At 42.5% G+C, this 16,565-nt stretch overlaps 2 protein-coding genes across 2 annotated transcripts; both read left to right on the top strand.

The window, feature by feature from the left end:
* Positions 1-3,614: 3,614 nt before the first annotated feature.
* LOC120055434 (C-C motif chemokine 20-like) lies at positions 3,615-4,507 on the top strand. The gene is made up of 4 exons (XM_039003297.1): positions 3,615-3,717; positions 3,855-3,966; positions 4,242-4,319; positions 4,471-4,507. Exons 1-4 carry the CDS (start codon positions 3,630-3,632, stop codon positions 4,505-4,507), a joined length of 315 nt encoding a protein of 104 aa, XP_038859225.1. The 5' UTR covers positions 3,615-3,629.
* Positions 4,508-13,577: 9,070 nt separating this feature from the next.
* Positions 13,578-14,460, top strand: LOC120055681 (C-C motif chemokine 4-like). The gene is made up of 4 exons (XM_039003574.1): positions 13,578-13,665; positions 13,807-13,921; positions 14,107-14,184; positions 14,424-14,460. The coding sequence occupies exons 1-4, from the start codon at positions 13,578-13,580 to the stop codon at positions 14,458-14,460; spliced, it is 318 nt and encodes a 105-aa protein (XP_038859502.1).
* The last annotated feature ends 2,105 nt before the right edge of the window (positions 14,461-16,565 follow it).

Genomic DNA, 16,565 nt, shown 5'->3' with positions numbered 1-16,565 from the left:
TACATAAAGAGAGACCTAAGACAACAACATAGCAAGGCAGCAACACATGACAACACAGCATGGTAGCAACACAACATAACAACAACATGGTAGCAACACAACATGGCAGCAGCACAAAACATGGTGCAAACATTATTGGGCACAGTCAACAGCACAAAGGTCAAGAAGGTAGAGACAACAATACATCACACAAAGCAGCCACAACTGTCAGTAAGAGTGTCCATGATTGAGTCTTTGAATGAAGAGATTGAGATAAAACTGTCCAGTTTGAGTGTTTGTTGCAGCTCGTTCCAGTCGCTAGCTGCAGCAAACTGAAAGAGGAGCGACCCAGGGATGTGTGTGCTTTGGGGACCTTTAGCAGAATGTGACTGGCAGAACGGGTGTTGTATGTGGAGGATGAGGGCTGCAGTAGATATCTCACATAGAGGGGAGTGAGGCCTAAGAGGGTTTAATTAATAAACATCAACCAGTGGGTCTTGCGACGGGTATATAGAGATGACCAGTTTACAGAGGAGTATAGAGTGCAGTGATGTGTCCTACAAGGAGCATTGGTGGCAAATCTGATGGCCGTATGGTAAAGAACGTCTAGCCACTCGTGAGCACCCTTACCTGCCGATCTATAAATTATGTCTCCGTAATCTAGCATGGGTAGGATGGTCATCTGAATCAGGGTTAGTTTGGCAGCTGGGGTGAAAGATGAGGGATTACGATACAGGAAACCAAGTCTAGATTTAACCTTAGCCTGCAGCTTTGATATGTAATGAGAGAAGCACAGTGCACAGTCTAGCCATACTCCCAAGTACTTGTATGAGGTGACAAAATTGAGAATTAAATTGAGGAACCCTGACTTAATGAAGTGGTGATTATAGAGCTCAGCCATGTGCTTCTTGTCAGTAACAGCCACATCATCAATATTAAGGGACATGGGCAGCTGTGGGGAGGAGGGTTTATTCTCCTGGTCTTTAAAAGTTTTCCAGAACTTCTTGGGGTTAGACCCACAGAGAGAGAACTGCTCCTTAAAGTAACTAACTTTGTCCTTCCGGATAGCCTGAGTGCACTTATTCCTCATTTGCCTGAATGATAGCCAGTCAGCCTTAGTATGCGTGTGCCAAGCCTTTCACCAAATGCAATTCTTGAGGTGGAGTCACTCTGCAAGATCAGGGTCGAATCAGTGGTTGAACCTGTTTTTAAATCTAATTTTCTTTATGCGGTTTGTTAACAATACCACTGAAAATATCAAAAAATAAGGTCCAAGCGTCTTCGACAGAGGAGATCAAGCTGATTCTATACCATTTTACAGAAGCCAGTTCATGAAGGAAGGCTTTCTCATTAAAGTTTTTTAGCAAATGTCTATGACAAATCAGGACAGGTCGTTTCACTGAGCAGCCATTACGAACACAGGCTGTAAAACAATGATCACTAAGGTCATTAAGGACTATAAGGTTTAAACCCAATCAGTGGGTACCTGCTCCAGTTCTATCCTGAACTCTCTAAAAACACATACACACACACACACACACACGCACACACACACACACACACACACACACACACACACACACACACACACACACACACACACACACACACACACACACACACACACACACACACACACACACACACACACAAACACACATACACACACATACGCACACAAACATACATACACACACACACACAGTACAGTATGTTCTATGATATGATCTGTGGTGGTTTCACTGATGTGGGTACATGGTTACACATACACACATAATCACAGCAAATGTGTTAAAACCTCTAAAAGTCTAAGCCATTTGGGAGGTAGGAGGGTGTTCTACTATTCTAACATATGGAATTGTTTTAAGATGGTTACCCAATGGATTAGTTAGCTATTTGGACCCCTTTAGGTATCAAAAATAATTAATACAATATTGCAATTTTCCTTTACTACTATAGCCAATAGAAAAGCATTGAATAACACATTTATAAATCACAAAAAAAGAAAGTATAAAATGATCATAAGCAATAAGGTTTTGAAGTGTCTGTCCTATATCTGGGAGATATAAGAACACTCAAGAAATATTTAGGTTTTTGGGGATACATATTTATCCCCATGTTTTTGTTGGCACAAAACTACCTCCATACGTCTACTCATTTGTATTGGTACCTTCAGATGAGTCCCGTGCCACTTGTGGGGGTCGTAGAGCAAAACGGAGAACACCATCGTGTTCGTGAGAGTCAGTGTGGTATTAGTGAAGTATTCGTTTGTAGCTGAAATGGTTCAGACACAACAGACAATAGTTGACACATCAGTGTTACCGACTTCAGACGAGACCCGTGGGGCTTCTGGGGGACGTAGAGCAAAACAGAGATCCGGAGAACCATTCGCACTCTTCAGACGATTTTGTGAGAAGACGGATTTTGGGGAATTCTCATGGTCTGACATCTTTCACTGCATATGTGGAAGGCCGACATACGTGGATGTGGTGGATTGAGATGCAGCCCATTCATAAATCTGATATTTCTAACTTAAACTGATGTATTTTGATGGGAATTATTTTCTTGTCACTTAGATTGATGAATGGGTGCGTAAACAGGCTATTAATTTGAGAACACAGTTATTCTCTGTCTGAATCAAAATACAAAGGTTTTTATATGATTGGCACATCTCCCACATCCTTTGGTTATAAAGGACATTATACTGTAGAATGTATATATTGTTCAATTGAGGTACAGTGGTTGGCATGTAATTCCCCCTACACTCCTTGTATTTATAACTAGGTCATATAGGATCATAGGATAGAACGGTGTTTCTTAATGGGGACCCAAAAGGGGTGCACTGTTCTGTTATTGCCGTAGCACTAGACACCTGATTCCACTAATCATTGGGAGTGTTCCTCTGCCCAGGCGTTGCTGATGCATGCTAGATCTTACAATGCCTGGATAGGTATTTTACGTATCAGCTAACCACATGTTATGTTATAGCAATCTGGTGCTCGACTGCACGGTCGATGACGTGCCACACAAACATTGGTCGATGCATGCGTCGTCTGAGCAGGGTTTTGATGATGAGGTAATTAGTGGAATCAGGTGAGTAGCGTTTGGGGCAAAACTAAACCCTTTGGGTCCCCAGAACCAGGATAAAGATATACTGAGATATAATATAAACACAAACTCTCACTTACCATGATCCCAAAATGTATTTCTTAACCCAGGAGACTTCAACAAAGCTACAAGCATTTATGTACACTTATATTCTTACTTACAATATTTAGGACGACATTCTAGTGCATTTGAATCTCCTCAGAATAAATGCTGTATATTAATAAACAAGTCATAGTTGTGTTCAAACATTCTCCATCTTATTGTGTTAAAGAATCTTGTTTCCCTTTTTTGCTCGTTGGGGAAAGTGACGGGGAAATTCTGCTGTGGAACTTTGGTTTTAAGGCGTGGATAGGAAAGCCCATTTTACCTCTCAGAGAATAAGTTTCTACCTGCACCAGGAGTATATATATAGCTCTGGTGAGGAGTAGGACCTCACACAGCCACTGAATCTCTCTGTCTGAAGACAAGCAGCTCATCAAGACAAGCAGCTCATCATCACAGCAGCTCATCACATCACTAACCACAGCACCACAGAAGAAGAGATGGCCCAGATCAGAGCCCCTGTTATTGTGCTGCTTGTGCTCCTGGCTGTGGGGCTGTTTGCTGCCAAGGCTTCTGCAGCTAAACAAGGTCAATATTGGATGTGGAAGTTTTGTCTTAGTCCGTCTGTCTGTCTGCCTGCCTCTGTCTCCCTCTCTCCTTGTTTTTGCTAATTGTGTTTTTTAATTGCTATACAAGATAACGTTTCTTGTCTTTTTGCTCAATAGGTTTTCCTACAGGCTGTTGTACACGTTACTCCCAGGGTAGGATAGACATTGGTCTCATCCGTGGCTTTTCCGTACAGACAGTGATGGACAACTGCAACATTGATGCTATCATGTGAGTGACGTTGGAAGGCCTAACAGTAGAACTGTGCTTAATAGGTCTGAGACAAATTGCAAGTAAAATGAAAATATGAATTGTAATACATGTATTATTTCATTCATTTAAGTATATCATTAAGTATAAAATAATTGTATAACAGAAGTAATACAATTTGATAACTTGCATTGATTCATTTGCGATGTGATATTGCATTGTGATATTATAGAGATGTAAGCCTATAAAGCACTGATGATTGACTGATGTTGTCTCTTCAACATGTTCTCTTCCAGTTTCCACACGGTCAGCGGGAGATTCCCATGTGTGGATCCCACCAAGGGCTGGGTTATGAAAGCTGTTCGCAAGCTGAGGTAAGAATTCATTCATATGTATTCAGGAAAAAATGATTTGGTTCCATGGAATTGAATTGTACTGACAGTGTGTGTAGGGTTTATCATAAGGATATTAGGTCAAACTATGGTTGTAAGAAATGGATGACATAACTTGATTTCTTCTCTACAGGGAGAGAGCGGAACGATTGAACAAGAGAAAGTCATAGGAATAGTTGTCATCACAAGGGAACACGGGACGAAGACGTCGTGTTGCTGTCTTCATTGACGGAGGAGAATGCAAACATGCTGGAACCCTGCTATCTCTAAGTTTATCCAACTACCTGAGTTTTATCAGACATTTTTCTGTACTGAAAAGTATAATAAATGAAGAATATAAGCAACGCGGAGCACCTGGACACAGCCCTTAGCCGTGGGACATTGGCCACATATGACAAACCCCCGAGGAGCCTTATTGCTATTATAAACTGGTTACCAACATAATTAGAGCAGTAAGAATATTATTTATTGTCATACCGATAGTATACGATCTGACATACAACAGCTGTCAGCCAATCAGCATTCAGGGCTGGAACCACCCAGTTTATTATTTTATATAACCTATTTGTATATTAAATTATCTCTGTGTTGACAAAGTTTAATGGTATAATCTTATTCTATGAGCATCAGAAATCGCACGTTTTAACCCTTTTATTCATAAAGGTATTGTGTATGATCAGATCATTGATCACATCTGTTACATTTAACAGTTACTGTTACATTTTATATCTATAATAAATCATTTATATTTTACTAAGAATTCTCACTTCTTTTGTGTATTCATTTTGTGTGGTATGAGTGGGGCTCCTGAGTGGCGCAGCGGTCTAAGATACTGTATCTCAGTGCTTGAGGCGTCACTACAGACACCCTGGTTTGAATCCAGGCTGTATCACAACCGGCCGTGATTGGGAGTCCCATAGGGCGGCGCACAATTGGCCCAGCATCGTCCAGGTTTGGCCGGTGTAGGCCGTCATTGTAAATAAGAATTTGTTCTTAACTGACTTGCCTAGTTAAATAAAGGTTACTTTTTTTGGACAGCACAATGACAGATACTAACTGATGAAGCAGACAGAGAGAGAAAATATTGTATAGTAACTGTGGAGGACAATACATTATGAGAGGTCACCAGTGGGTGGATGTAATACCTGTGGAGGACACTACTCCATGAGAGGTCACCAGTGGGGGGATGTAGTAACTGTAGAGGACACTACACCATGAGAGGTCAGCAGAGAGTGAATCACTCTCACAGTGTTTCTTATCAAAACACTCCTATTCCAAAGGCCTTGTAGAGATGACATACATTACATTCTTTTTGGATGTGTCTGTGGTGTTTAAGCTCCAAGTTGTTATTTTTGGATTACATTGAAATCTACATGGACCTGGCCTTGATGGTTGTATACAACGTACAATAACTTCTACCTGGCAAACAACAGGAGTTTCATACAACTGTTTCTTCTTGTTCCTTTTGAGGTTTTAGACAAGAGTTGATGTTGTGACAAATGCATATTCGTTCAAAACAATCAGATATATGACTGTTTACAAGAGATATTCATATTCATCTATAAAGGTAGCACAACCAAGAGGAACCAATGACATCAGCACTGAGTCATCAATCAGTTTTAAATTCCCAAATTCCAAACTGTGTCACAACACACACTGTTGTCTCTGCTATCAAAGCAGTGAAATTCCATTTGTGGAAGTTGTCAGTCTGCATTTGCAACCAAATTATTTTCACGTGAGAATTCAATAGTTCAACACATGAACAGTGATAAAGAAATCTAAATGTTTTAAAAAAGATTTACAGCCATAGGGCTGGGTACAGCTAGTATAAATATATTGGTCAATTTACAGCAGGAAAATACATAGTTATTTTCATATTTGCTAAACAGAATATATTTGTTAGGCCTCGTCCATTGGACAATTAAATAGGAATATCAATCCTCTGAGGAATGAAAACACCATGTACTCTACATCTCAGATGGAGATGAAAATCACAATTTACAAACATGAACAAAACATGTACAACATGTTTAAATAAATAAAAGGATTCATCAATTTATATATAATATGACTCGTTTGTAAAAGACAAAGCACAAGTATCATATTAAAGCCTCTTTAATGGATATAAAGAAGGATTTTCTCAAACAAAACGACCATTCATGTTGTAGCTGGGACCCTTGGGATTGCAAACAGAGGAAGATTTTCAAAAGTAAGTGATTTATTTTATCGCTATTTGTGATTTTGTGAAGCCTGTGCTTGTTTAAAAATATGTTGATGTGGGGCGCCATCCCCAGACAATCGCATGGTATGCTTTCGCTGTAAAGCCTATTGTAAATTGGACAACGCAGTTAGATTAACAAGAATTTAAGTTTTTAAATTAAATATTACGATTATTTATTTGAATTGCGCGTCCTCCAATTTTACCGGATGTTGTCAACAGGTGTCCCGCTAGCGTGACGCCTATCCCTAAGAATTAATGGACCAGTTTCACAGACCCAGATGAATTAAATCCAGGTGTAGGTTTAACTCTGATTTATAAAACAAGAACTAAAAATGTAATTTCAGTCCATTTGAAGAGCCAGTAGCAGTGACATGCATTGAGGTGTGAAGCGCTATTAGATCATTTTTATATAGTCAACTATTGCTGAAAGATCAAGAGCAGTATCAAACAGAATGAACACCCTGTTGACAAACAAGACCCAGTAAATTATGCTTTTCTTCACCCAGATGAAGAGAGCTCGCTGGGATGGGATGATCTGGTTACAGTAGAAAAGAAATCTGCCAAACATGCTGGTGGAAATGCCCTCTCCCTCTCTCTCTCTTCATCCCTATCTCTCTCCCTCCCTCCCTCCCTCTCTCCCCTGTCTCTCTCTCTCCCTACTCTCTCTATCTCTCTCTCTTCCTTCCCCTGCCCTCTCTCTCTCTCACTAACCGCCAGGGGTTTGAGGTTTGGGGGTGGGGGGGGCTGTTCATTGACTCGGTGTGATGTAGATCATGATGTGTTTTCCCAATTAAATCAATCTGACAGGCAGTTAGATGGGGATGTACCCTTTTAGAAAATATGGTTCCAAAAGGGTTCATCGGCTGTCCCCATAGGAGAACCCTTTTTGGTTCCAGGGAGACACTTTTTTATTTCCACATAGATCCATTTTGGGTTCCATGTAGAACCCTCTGTGGAAAGGGTCGTACATAGAACCCAAAAGGGTTCTCCTGGAACCAGGTTCTAAATAACTTCTTCTTTAAAGGAGTTGAAATCAGAGTTGAACAAAGTTACCTCGCGAACTCCTCAAGCCTGATTCTTAGTACAGGGCTCTGATGGTCCCTCTCCTATCTAGTGTAAGTCGCACTCTAGCCACTAGAGGGCAGCAGAACCTGTCACATTTTTGAAAATCAAACTTACGTCTTAAGGACTATGAGGTTTAAACCAAGTCAGTGGGTGGTTACATACCTGTGTGTGTTTGTGTGTGTGTGTGTGTGTGTGTGTGTGTGTGTGTGTGTGTGTGTGTGTGTGTGTGTGTGTGTGTGTGTGTGTGTGTGTGTGTGTGTGTGTGTGTGTGTGTGTGTGTGTGTGTGTGTGTGTGTGTGTGTGTGTGTGTGTGTGTGTGTGTGTGTGTGTGTTAATGTGTGCCTGCGTGCCATGTCGCGAAGGTGGATATTGATCCAACACCTGCCGTGAGCATCCATGTTGCACGTGGACAGCCCAGCGAGTCCAATAATCATATTTTCATTGATACAGTATTGAAACAGCAATCAATGATATATGGTGGTAAATAAGTTAGTATCAACGTAGGCTTCTTTTGTCATGTTACAATGATAATGCTGTCCTTAGTATGATTCAATGAGTTGTTTTCTTCATCTCCTTGTGATGAAATCATTTCATTAATGTAGGATTAGCCTACCCAGCAAACATGACTGCATTGGCCCTGTGTGGGAAAGGTGGAAAATGTGGGCACAGGCTAGCCTACACCAATCCCAACACAGGCTAGCATACAACAATCCCAGCACAGGCTAGCCTACACCAATCCCAACACAGGCTAGCCTACACCAATCCCAACACAGACTAGCCTACATCAAGCCCAACACAGGCTATCCTACACCAAGCCCAGCACAGGCTAGCCAACACCAAGCCCAGCACAGGCTAGCCTACCCCAAGTCCAACACAGGCTATCCTACACCAATTCCAACACAGGCTAGCCTACACCAATCCCAACACAGGCTAGCCTACACCAAGTCCAACACAGGCTAGCCTACACCAAGTCCAACACAGGCTATCCTACACCAATTCCAACACAGGCTATCCTACACCAATTCCAACACAGGCTAGCCTACACCAAGTCCAGCACAGGCTAGCCTACACCAAGTCCAGCACAGGCTATCCTACACCAAGTCCAACACAGGCTAGCCTACACCAAGTCCAGCACAGGCTAGCCTACACCAAGTCCAACACAGGCTATCCTACACCAAGTCCAACACAGGCTAGCCTACACCAAGTCCAGCACACTCTAGCCTACATCAAGCAGTGGCGATCAGTGCCGTTTAAGATGAGGGAGGACAATTATTTTTTGATGAGGATGGCCTTACTGTTACTTTCGTCGATGGAAGGATTGGACCAAGGTGCAGCGTGGTAGGCGTACATTTTTATTTATTAAATGAACACTGAAGAAACAACAAATACAATACGAAACGTAACGTCTAGTAGGGCTAAACGGCACAGTACCAAAAACAAGATCCCACAAACTACAGGTGGGAAAAGGCTGCCTAAATATGATCCCCAATCAGAGACAATGATAGACAGCTGCCTCTGATTGGGAACCATACCCGGCCAACAAAGAAATAGAAAACATAGACTGCCCACCCTAGTCACACACCCTGACCTAACCAAATAGAGAATTAAAAGGATCTCTAAGGTCAAGGCGTGACAGTACACCCCCCCCCCCCCAAAGATGCGGACTCCGGCCGCAAACCTGAACCTATAGGGGAGTGTCCGGGTGGGCATTTACCCTCGGTGGCGGCTCCGGTGCGAGACTCAGACCCCGCTCCGCCAACTTCGGTGGCGCCTCTGGTGCGGGGATTGTCGCCAGAAGCTCCGGACCGTGACTCATCACCGGAGGAATTGAACCATGGATCATCGCCGGGAACTCCGGACCGTAGATCATCGCCGGGGACTCCGGACCGTAGATCGTCGCAGAAGGCTCCGGATTGGGAACCGTCGCTGGAGGCTCTGGACCGCCGACCGTCGCTGGAGACTCCGGACTGCAGACCGTCGCGGGAGACTCCGGACCTTGGATCGTCTCTGGAGGCTCCGGGCCATGGATCATCACTGGAGACTCCGGGCCATGGATCATCACTGGAGACTCCGGGCCATGGATCATCACTGGAGACTCCGGGCCATGGATAATCACTGGAGGCTCCGGGCCATGGATCATCACTGGAGGCTCCGGGCCATGGATCATCACTGGAGGCTTCGGGCCATGGATCATCACTGGAGGCTTCGGGCCATGGATCATCACTGGAGGCTCCGGGCCATGGATCATCACTAGAGGCTCCGGGCCGTGGATCATCACTGGAGGCTCCGTGCCATGGATCATCACTGGAGGTTTCTTGCCATGGATCATCACTGGAGGCTTCTTGCCATGGATCACCACTAGCGGCTTCGTGCCATGGATCATCACTGGAGGCTTCGTGCCATGGATCATCACTGGAGGCTTCTTGCCATGGATCATCACTGGAGGTTTCGGCCATGGATCATCACTGGAGGCTTCTTGCCATGGATCATCACTGGAGTGAGGAGACGTATGGGCAGTCTGGTACGTGGAGCTGCCACAGGGCTCACCAGGCTGGGGAGACATACAGGAGGATTAGTTCTGGGCGCAAGCAGGCGGCCCTGGAGGCCCTGTCCTTGGCAGAGTCACCGGATACACTGGGCCGTGGGAGGCGCACTGGAGGTCTCGAGCTCGGAGCCTGCACAACCCGTCCTGGCTGGGTGGTTATATTCACCCTGCAAATGCGGGGCGCTGGCACAAGACGCACTGGGCTGTGCAGAAGTACCGGAGACTCAGTGCGCAGAGCCGGCACAGGATATACTGGGCCGAGAAGGCGCACTGGAAGTCTGGAGAGCAGGTCTGGCACAACCAGTCTTGGCTGGATGCTCACCCTAGCCCGGCAGATGCGGGGAGCTAGAATGTAGCGCACCGGGCTAAGAATGTGTACTGGAGACGCCGTGCGCTCAACCGCATAACACGGTGCCTGACCAGTACGACGCTCGCCATGGTAAGCACGGGGAGTTGGCTCAGGTCTCAAACCTGACTCAGCCAAACTCCCCGTGTGCCACCCCCCAAAAAATGTTTGGGGCTGCCTCTTGGGCTTCCTTGCCAGCCGTGTTCCCTCGTAACGCTGCCGCTCTGCTTTCGCTGCCTCCAGTTCCTCCCGTGGACAGCGATACTCCCCAGCCTGCCTCCAGGGTCCCTTACCGTCCAGGATTTCCTCCCAAGTCCATGAATCCTGACCACGCTGCTTGGTCCGTTGGTGGTGGAAAGTTCTGTCACTGCCGTTGAAAGAACTGGACCAAGGTGCAGCGTGGTGAGCGTCCATTTTATTTTATTTAAGTGAATACGCCGACAAAACAATAAACACAACAAAACAAACCGTGAAGCTAAAGGATCTCTAAGGTCAGGGCGTGACAATGGAACACAAAAGGTTCTACCTGGAACCAAAAAGGGTGTTCCTACTGTATGGGGACAGCCAAAGAAGCCTTTTGGAAGCCTTTTTACTGAGAGTGTAGATCATTACATAATGTTGGTATCGTGTGACATAATGTGATGTTATGTACAGTAGGCTTAAAAATACGTTTGAGTGTTCAATTCAAACACAATAAATCTTGACAGTTGTGATTAGTAGGCCTACTGTATGTACTGTAGGAGATACTATTAAATGTATCTCAACTGTAATATCACAAAAAGAGAACATTTGACTGCAAGAATCCTTTGATATAGTAAATATTAAACAAGTAGCAGTGGGTGTGAGAATGAAGGGTTTTCTCATCACTTCAGTTCATTGAAGTGGTCTTCAATGGCTCTGTGAATGGAAATGATCGTTCATTTCAGTTAGTCTTTCAATCAGTATTGTGATCTCTGTTGTACATGATTGAAAGATTACCTGTAAGTAGTAATAGTAGTAATGGCTTTTTGTAATTTTATTTACAACGGGTATTTCTATAGCAGAAAACAACAAAAAGCCAACAATCTTAACGTTCTCCAAAGTGGAAGAACCATACACTGCCCAACATGTTGAAGCTAAGACCATGTTTTGAAATGGTAGACCGACAGTAGTTCTATGTCATTGTTTAACGTCCCCATCTTGATATACATGAAAATATCATAAAATATCAAAAATGAGCGCATCGTGTGACAAACTCAAGGGGGAAAAGGTTGTGGTTGTCACAGGGACAGTTATGATGCAACAACTGAAGAGGACCTGTTAAAACCCCTTCATCATGACCTATTTAGTTGTTACAGAAACACTTTTCCCCTTTGAGTTGAGGTCATCAGCACATTCTGTGTTCCTCTGACCTAGAAAAGAACCATATTATCAAGACAACCTACACGTAACAGCCCACATCCATGCACTTCAGTGAACAAGGTCTAAGTCACCAACCTGGTCTCAGAGCATTTCATATTATTCTGTACGTAAATCCGAGACTCTATTTAGTATGATATGTTATATTTGGTATAGTTGCATAAGACAGATGGTTAACTAATGTAAAAATGAAAGGAGGGTGGTTGGTCAGGGTGGACAGGTAGACATGTAACACCAACGTCTAGCAACCCAAAGGTTTCAAGTTCTAATTGCATCACGGACAATTTTAGCAAATAAGCAAACGTTCAACTACTTACTACTTTTTAGGTGCTTTGGAACTACAGTGGCTTGCGAAAGTATTCACCCCCTTGGCATTTTTCCTATTTTGTTGCCTTACATCCTGGAATTACATTTTTTTTTGGGGGGGGGTGTCATTTGATTTACACAACATGCCTACCACAATGAAAATGCATTATTTATTATTATTGTGAAACAAACAAGAAATAACAACCAAAAAAACTGAAAACTTGAGCGTGCATAACTATTCACCCCCTCAAAGGAAATACTTTGTAGAGCCACCTTTTGCCGCAATTACAGCTGCAAGTCTTCATAATACCCCTTGTTTGGTGGTGTTGCAGACTCTGGGGTCTTTCAGAACAGGTGTATATATACTGAGATCATGTGACAGATCATGTGACACTGTCACGGCCGTCAAAGGGAGGAGACCAAGGTGCAGCGTGATAAGCGTATATTCTTCTTTATTTAAAGAATGAACACTGAACAAAACGAACAAAATAACAAAACGAACCGTGAAGCTAATATGGCTAGTGCAGACAGGCAACTAAACATAGAACAAGAACCCACAAAACCAAAAGGGAAAATGGCAACCTAAATATGATCTCCAATGAGAGACAACGATAAACAGCTGCCTCTGATTGGGAACCAATTCAGGCCACCATAGACCTACATATGTCTAGACTTACAAACACCCCTAGACATACAAAAACCCTAGACAATACAAAACAAGCATACCCAAAATTGTCACACCCTGACCTAACCAAAATAATAAAGAAAACATAGATAACTAAGGTCAGGGCATGACAGACACTTAGATTGCACACAGGTGGACTTTATTTAACTAATTATGTGACTTCTGAAGGTAATTGGTTGCACCAAATCTTATTATGGGACTTCCTAGCAAAGGGGGTGAATACATATGCACCACTTTCCGTTTTTCATTTTAAAAATGTTTAGAAATAAATGTTTAGTAATGTCTATATAGGATCATAGGATAGAGTATCAACACAAATTCTTCATTGAAATATGTAGTACTTAATACTAGTACTTAATACTATGATTGTCGATCATGAATAGGCAAGTAAAGATTGGGCTCAAAACATTCTCCCTCTTGTTCTGTTGAAGAATCTTGTTCCTTTTTTGTTGCTCGTTGGGGAAAGTGACGGGGAAATTCTGCCGTGGAACTTTGGTTTTAAGGCGTGGATAGGAAAGCCCATTTCACCTCTCAGAGAATAAGTTTCTACCTGCACCAGGAGTATATATATAGCTCTGGTGAGGAGTAGGACCTCACACAGCCACTGAATCTCTCTGTCTGAAGACAAGACAGCAGCTCATCACATCACTAACCACAGCACCAGAGAAGAAGAGATGGCCCAGATCAGAGCCCCTGTTATTGTGCTGCTCGTGCTCCTGGCTGTGGGGCTGTTCACTACTGAGGCTTCTGCAGCTAAACAAGGTCAATATTCTGCTGTGAAAGTTGTGTCTTAGTCCGTCTGTGTTATTACTGTAACACTGAAATGAACTGTTGGACAATTAGAGTAATATTTAGTCTTCATCAAGATTCCTCTTTAATTGTTGATTTCTTCATTTTTTACAGCACGTCGTAGAAGAGGCTGCTGTCAAAGCTATACTGGTGGGGAAATACCTTTTGGAGTTATCGTAGGCTATACCCTACAGAATGATATTGAAATCTGCAGAATCCCTGCCATCATGTGAGTATCTTTGATGTGATTATTTAGTTTTGAATTGAGGTTCAGGATTCTTTAGAGAACTTTAAATTATTCAGCAAGAAAAATACATTATACTGTAATTATAGTTGAATAGAAATATGGGTTAACAATGCTGTAAAAACAGAGTGTTGAATATGGACTTACGGTTTTGTATGTGTCTCTTCCAGATTCCACACTAAAAAGGGGAAAGATTTGTGTGCAGACCCTTCCCAGAGCTGGGTGATCCAACATGTCAACCGACTGGGGTAAGAATGACTCTCATAAATAACATTACAACTGTTATACTATTTACACTTGAATATTAAAAGGGATTTAGAATATAGTTGTTTATTATGAATGGTTCAAACAAAGTTGGTACTCCTGAATGTAGACACACTGAACCTGTTTCAGATTTGACAACAGATACAACTCAAATTGGAGATATTGAAATATAAGAGTGGCCTTAACAACTGAAAATAATATGAATTTTTCTAATCTATTTCAGGGACAAGGCGGTTCACATCAGGAAATCACAGTCCTAATCCGATGATGGGTTCTGGATACAGATCAGCAGAACATGTGTATTTAACAGTCAAGAACTGAACATGTTAATAACTAGTGTAAATCTCCCATCCTGTTTCATCTGCTATCCATCTACCTATATTTTCTTAGTCCTATATTTTCTGGGCTGATTTTATATAAATAGATTTTGGAATTTAAAAATGTAGTTATAATATAACACTTTTTTATGAGCAATAAGGTTACGATCTCATTGTAAGACTATCAGGAAACTAAATGTTTAAACTTTTTTTCATGAAAACATTTGTTACTTTTTGTCACTGTTACAATTTATATCTATAATAAATGTATTATATTTTACTATAACCTGTTTGTATATGAAATAGGCTTTGTGATTGCAGAGTTTAATGGTTTGATCTCGTTTTATGGGCATCAGAAATTGCACACGTTGTAGCATTTTTATTCATAAAAGTCTTGTATATGATCATATCATTGATCACATCTGTTGCTTTTAACTGTTACTTTAATATTTTATGTCAATAATAAATATATTTTCTAAAGAATTCTCACTTGTTTTGTGTGTTCATCTTGTGTGGTATGACTGGTGAATGGAAGATGAACCTTGGACAGTACAATGGCAGACACTAACAGATGAAGCAGACAGAGACAAGAAATTGAATAGTAACTGTGGAGGAGACTGCACCATGAGAAGTCACCAGTGGGTGGATGTAGTAACTATGGAGGACACTACACCATGAGAGGTCACCAGTTGGTGGATGTAATACCTGTGGAGGACACTACACCATGAGAGGTCACCAGTGGATGGATGTAGTAACTGTAGAGGACACTACACCATGAGAAGTCACCAGTGGGTGGATGTAGTAACTATGGAGGACACTACACCATGAGAGGTCACCAGTTGGTGGATGTAATACCTGTGGAGGACACTACTCCATGAGAGGTCACCAGTGGATTGATGTAATAACTGTGGAGGACACTAAACCATGAGATGTCACCAGTGGGTGGATGTAGTAACTATGGAGGACACTACACCATGAAAGGTCACCAGTGGATGGATGTAGTAACTGTGGAGGACACTACACCATGAGAGGTCACCAGTGGGTATATGTAATAACTGTGGAGGACACTACACCATGAGAGGTCAGTAGTGGATGGATGTAGTAACTGTGGAGGACACTACACCATGAGAGGTCACCAGTGGATGGATGTAGTAACTGTGGAGGACACTACACCATGAGAGGTCACCAGTGGATTGATGTATTAACTGTAGAGGACACTACACCATGAGAGGTCACCAGTGGGTGGATGTAGTAACTGTAGAGGACACTACACCGTGAGAGGTCAGCAGTGGATGGATGTAGTAACTGTAGAGGACACTACACCATGAGAGGTCACCAGTGGATGGATGTAGTAACTGTGGAGGACACTACACCATGAGAGGTCACCAGTGGATGGATGTAGTAACTGTAGAGGACACTACACCATGAGAAGTCACCAGTGGATTGATGTAGTAACTGTAGAGGACACTACACCATGAGAAGTCACCAGTGGATGGATGTAATAACTGTACAAGACACTAAACCATGAGAGGTCACCGGTGGGTGGATGTAGTAACTGTGGAGGACACTACACCATGAGAGGTCAGCAGAGGGTGAATCCCTCTCACAGTGTTTCTTATCAAAACACTCCTATTCCAAAGGCCTTGTAGAGATGACATACAGTACATTCTTTTTGGATGTGTTAAATTCCCAAATTCCAAACTGTGTCACAACACACACTGTTGTCTCTGCTATCAAAGCAGTGAAATTCCAGTTGTGGAAGTTCTCATTCTGCATTTGCAACCAAATCATTTTCTTGTGAGAATTCAATAGTTCAACACATGAACAGTGATTAATAAATCTAAATGTTTCAAATAGACGGGAAGTTGACAATAGATTATTAGTAGCATGTATTCATGCTTTGTTGTTGTGACTTCATTCATATAATTCAGTTATTATTCTATTGTTACAGTCATCAAATATTCAAAAGCTGTAAGAGCCGACGCTGGAGATGAGAAGTAGGGCCCGGGAGTCAACATTTAATAGGAACAGACATGGAACAAGCAACA

The sequence above is a fragment of the Salvelinus namaycush genome, chromosome 11 (assembly GCF_016432855.1).
Source record: "Salvelinus namaycush isolate Seneca chromosome 11, SaNama_1.0, whole genome shotgun sequence".
In the NCBI taxonomy this organism is placed as follows: Eukaryota; Metazoa; Chordata; class Actinopteri; order Salmoniformes; family Salmonidae; genus Salvelinus; species Salvelinus namaycush.
The sequence above is the reverse complement of the archived record's forward strand: the minus strand, read 5'-3'. Positions and strand labels throughout refer to the sequence as shown.

Excerpts from the sequence above, each read along its gene's own strand:
- LOC120055434 (XM_039003297.1), top strand. The coding sequence starts at position 3,630 with ATGGCCCAGATCAGAGCCCCTGTTATTGTGCTGCTTGTGCTCCTGGCT. Across the intron at positions 3,718-3,854 it reads GGCTTCTGCAGCTAAACAAG|GTTTTCCTACAGGCTGTTGT; the intron begins GTCAATATTGGA and ends TTTGCTCAATAG. Across the intron at positions 3,967-4,241 it reads TGCAACATTGATGCTATCAT|TTTCCACACGGTCAGCGGGA; the intron begins GTGAGTGACGTT and ends GTTCTCTTCCAG.
- LOC120055681 (XM_039003574.1), top strand. The coding sequence starts at position 13,578 with ATGGCCCAGATCAGAGCCCCTGTTATTGTGCTGCTCGTGCTCCTGGCT. Across the intron at positions 13,666-13,806 it reads GGCTTCTGCAGCTAAACAAG|CACGTCGTAGAAGAGGCTGC; the intron begins GTCAATATTCTG and ends CATTTTTTACAG. Across the intron at positions 13,922-14,106 it reads TGCAGAATCCCTGCCATCAT|ATTCCACACTAAAAAGGGGA; the intron begins GTGAGTATCTTT and ends TGTCTCTTCCAG.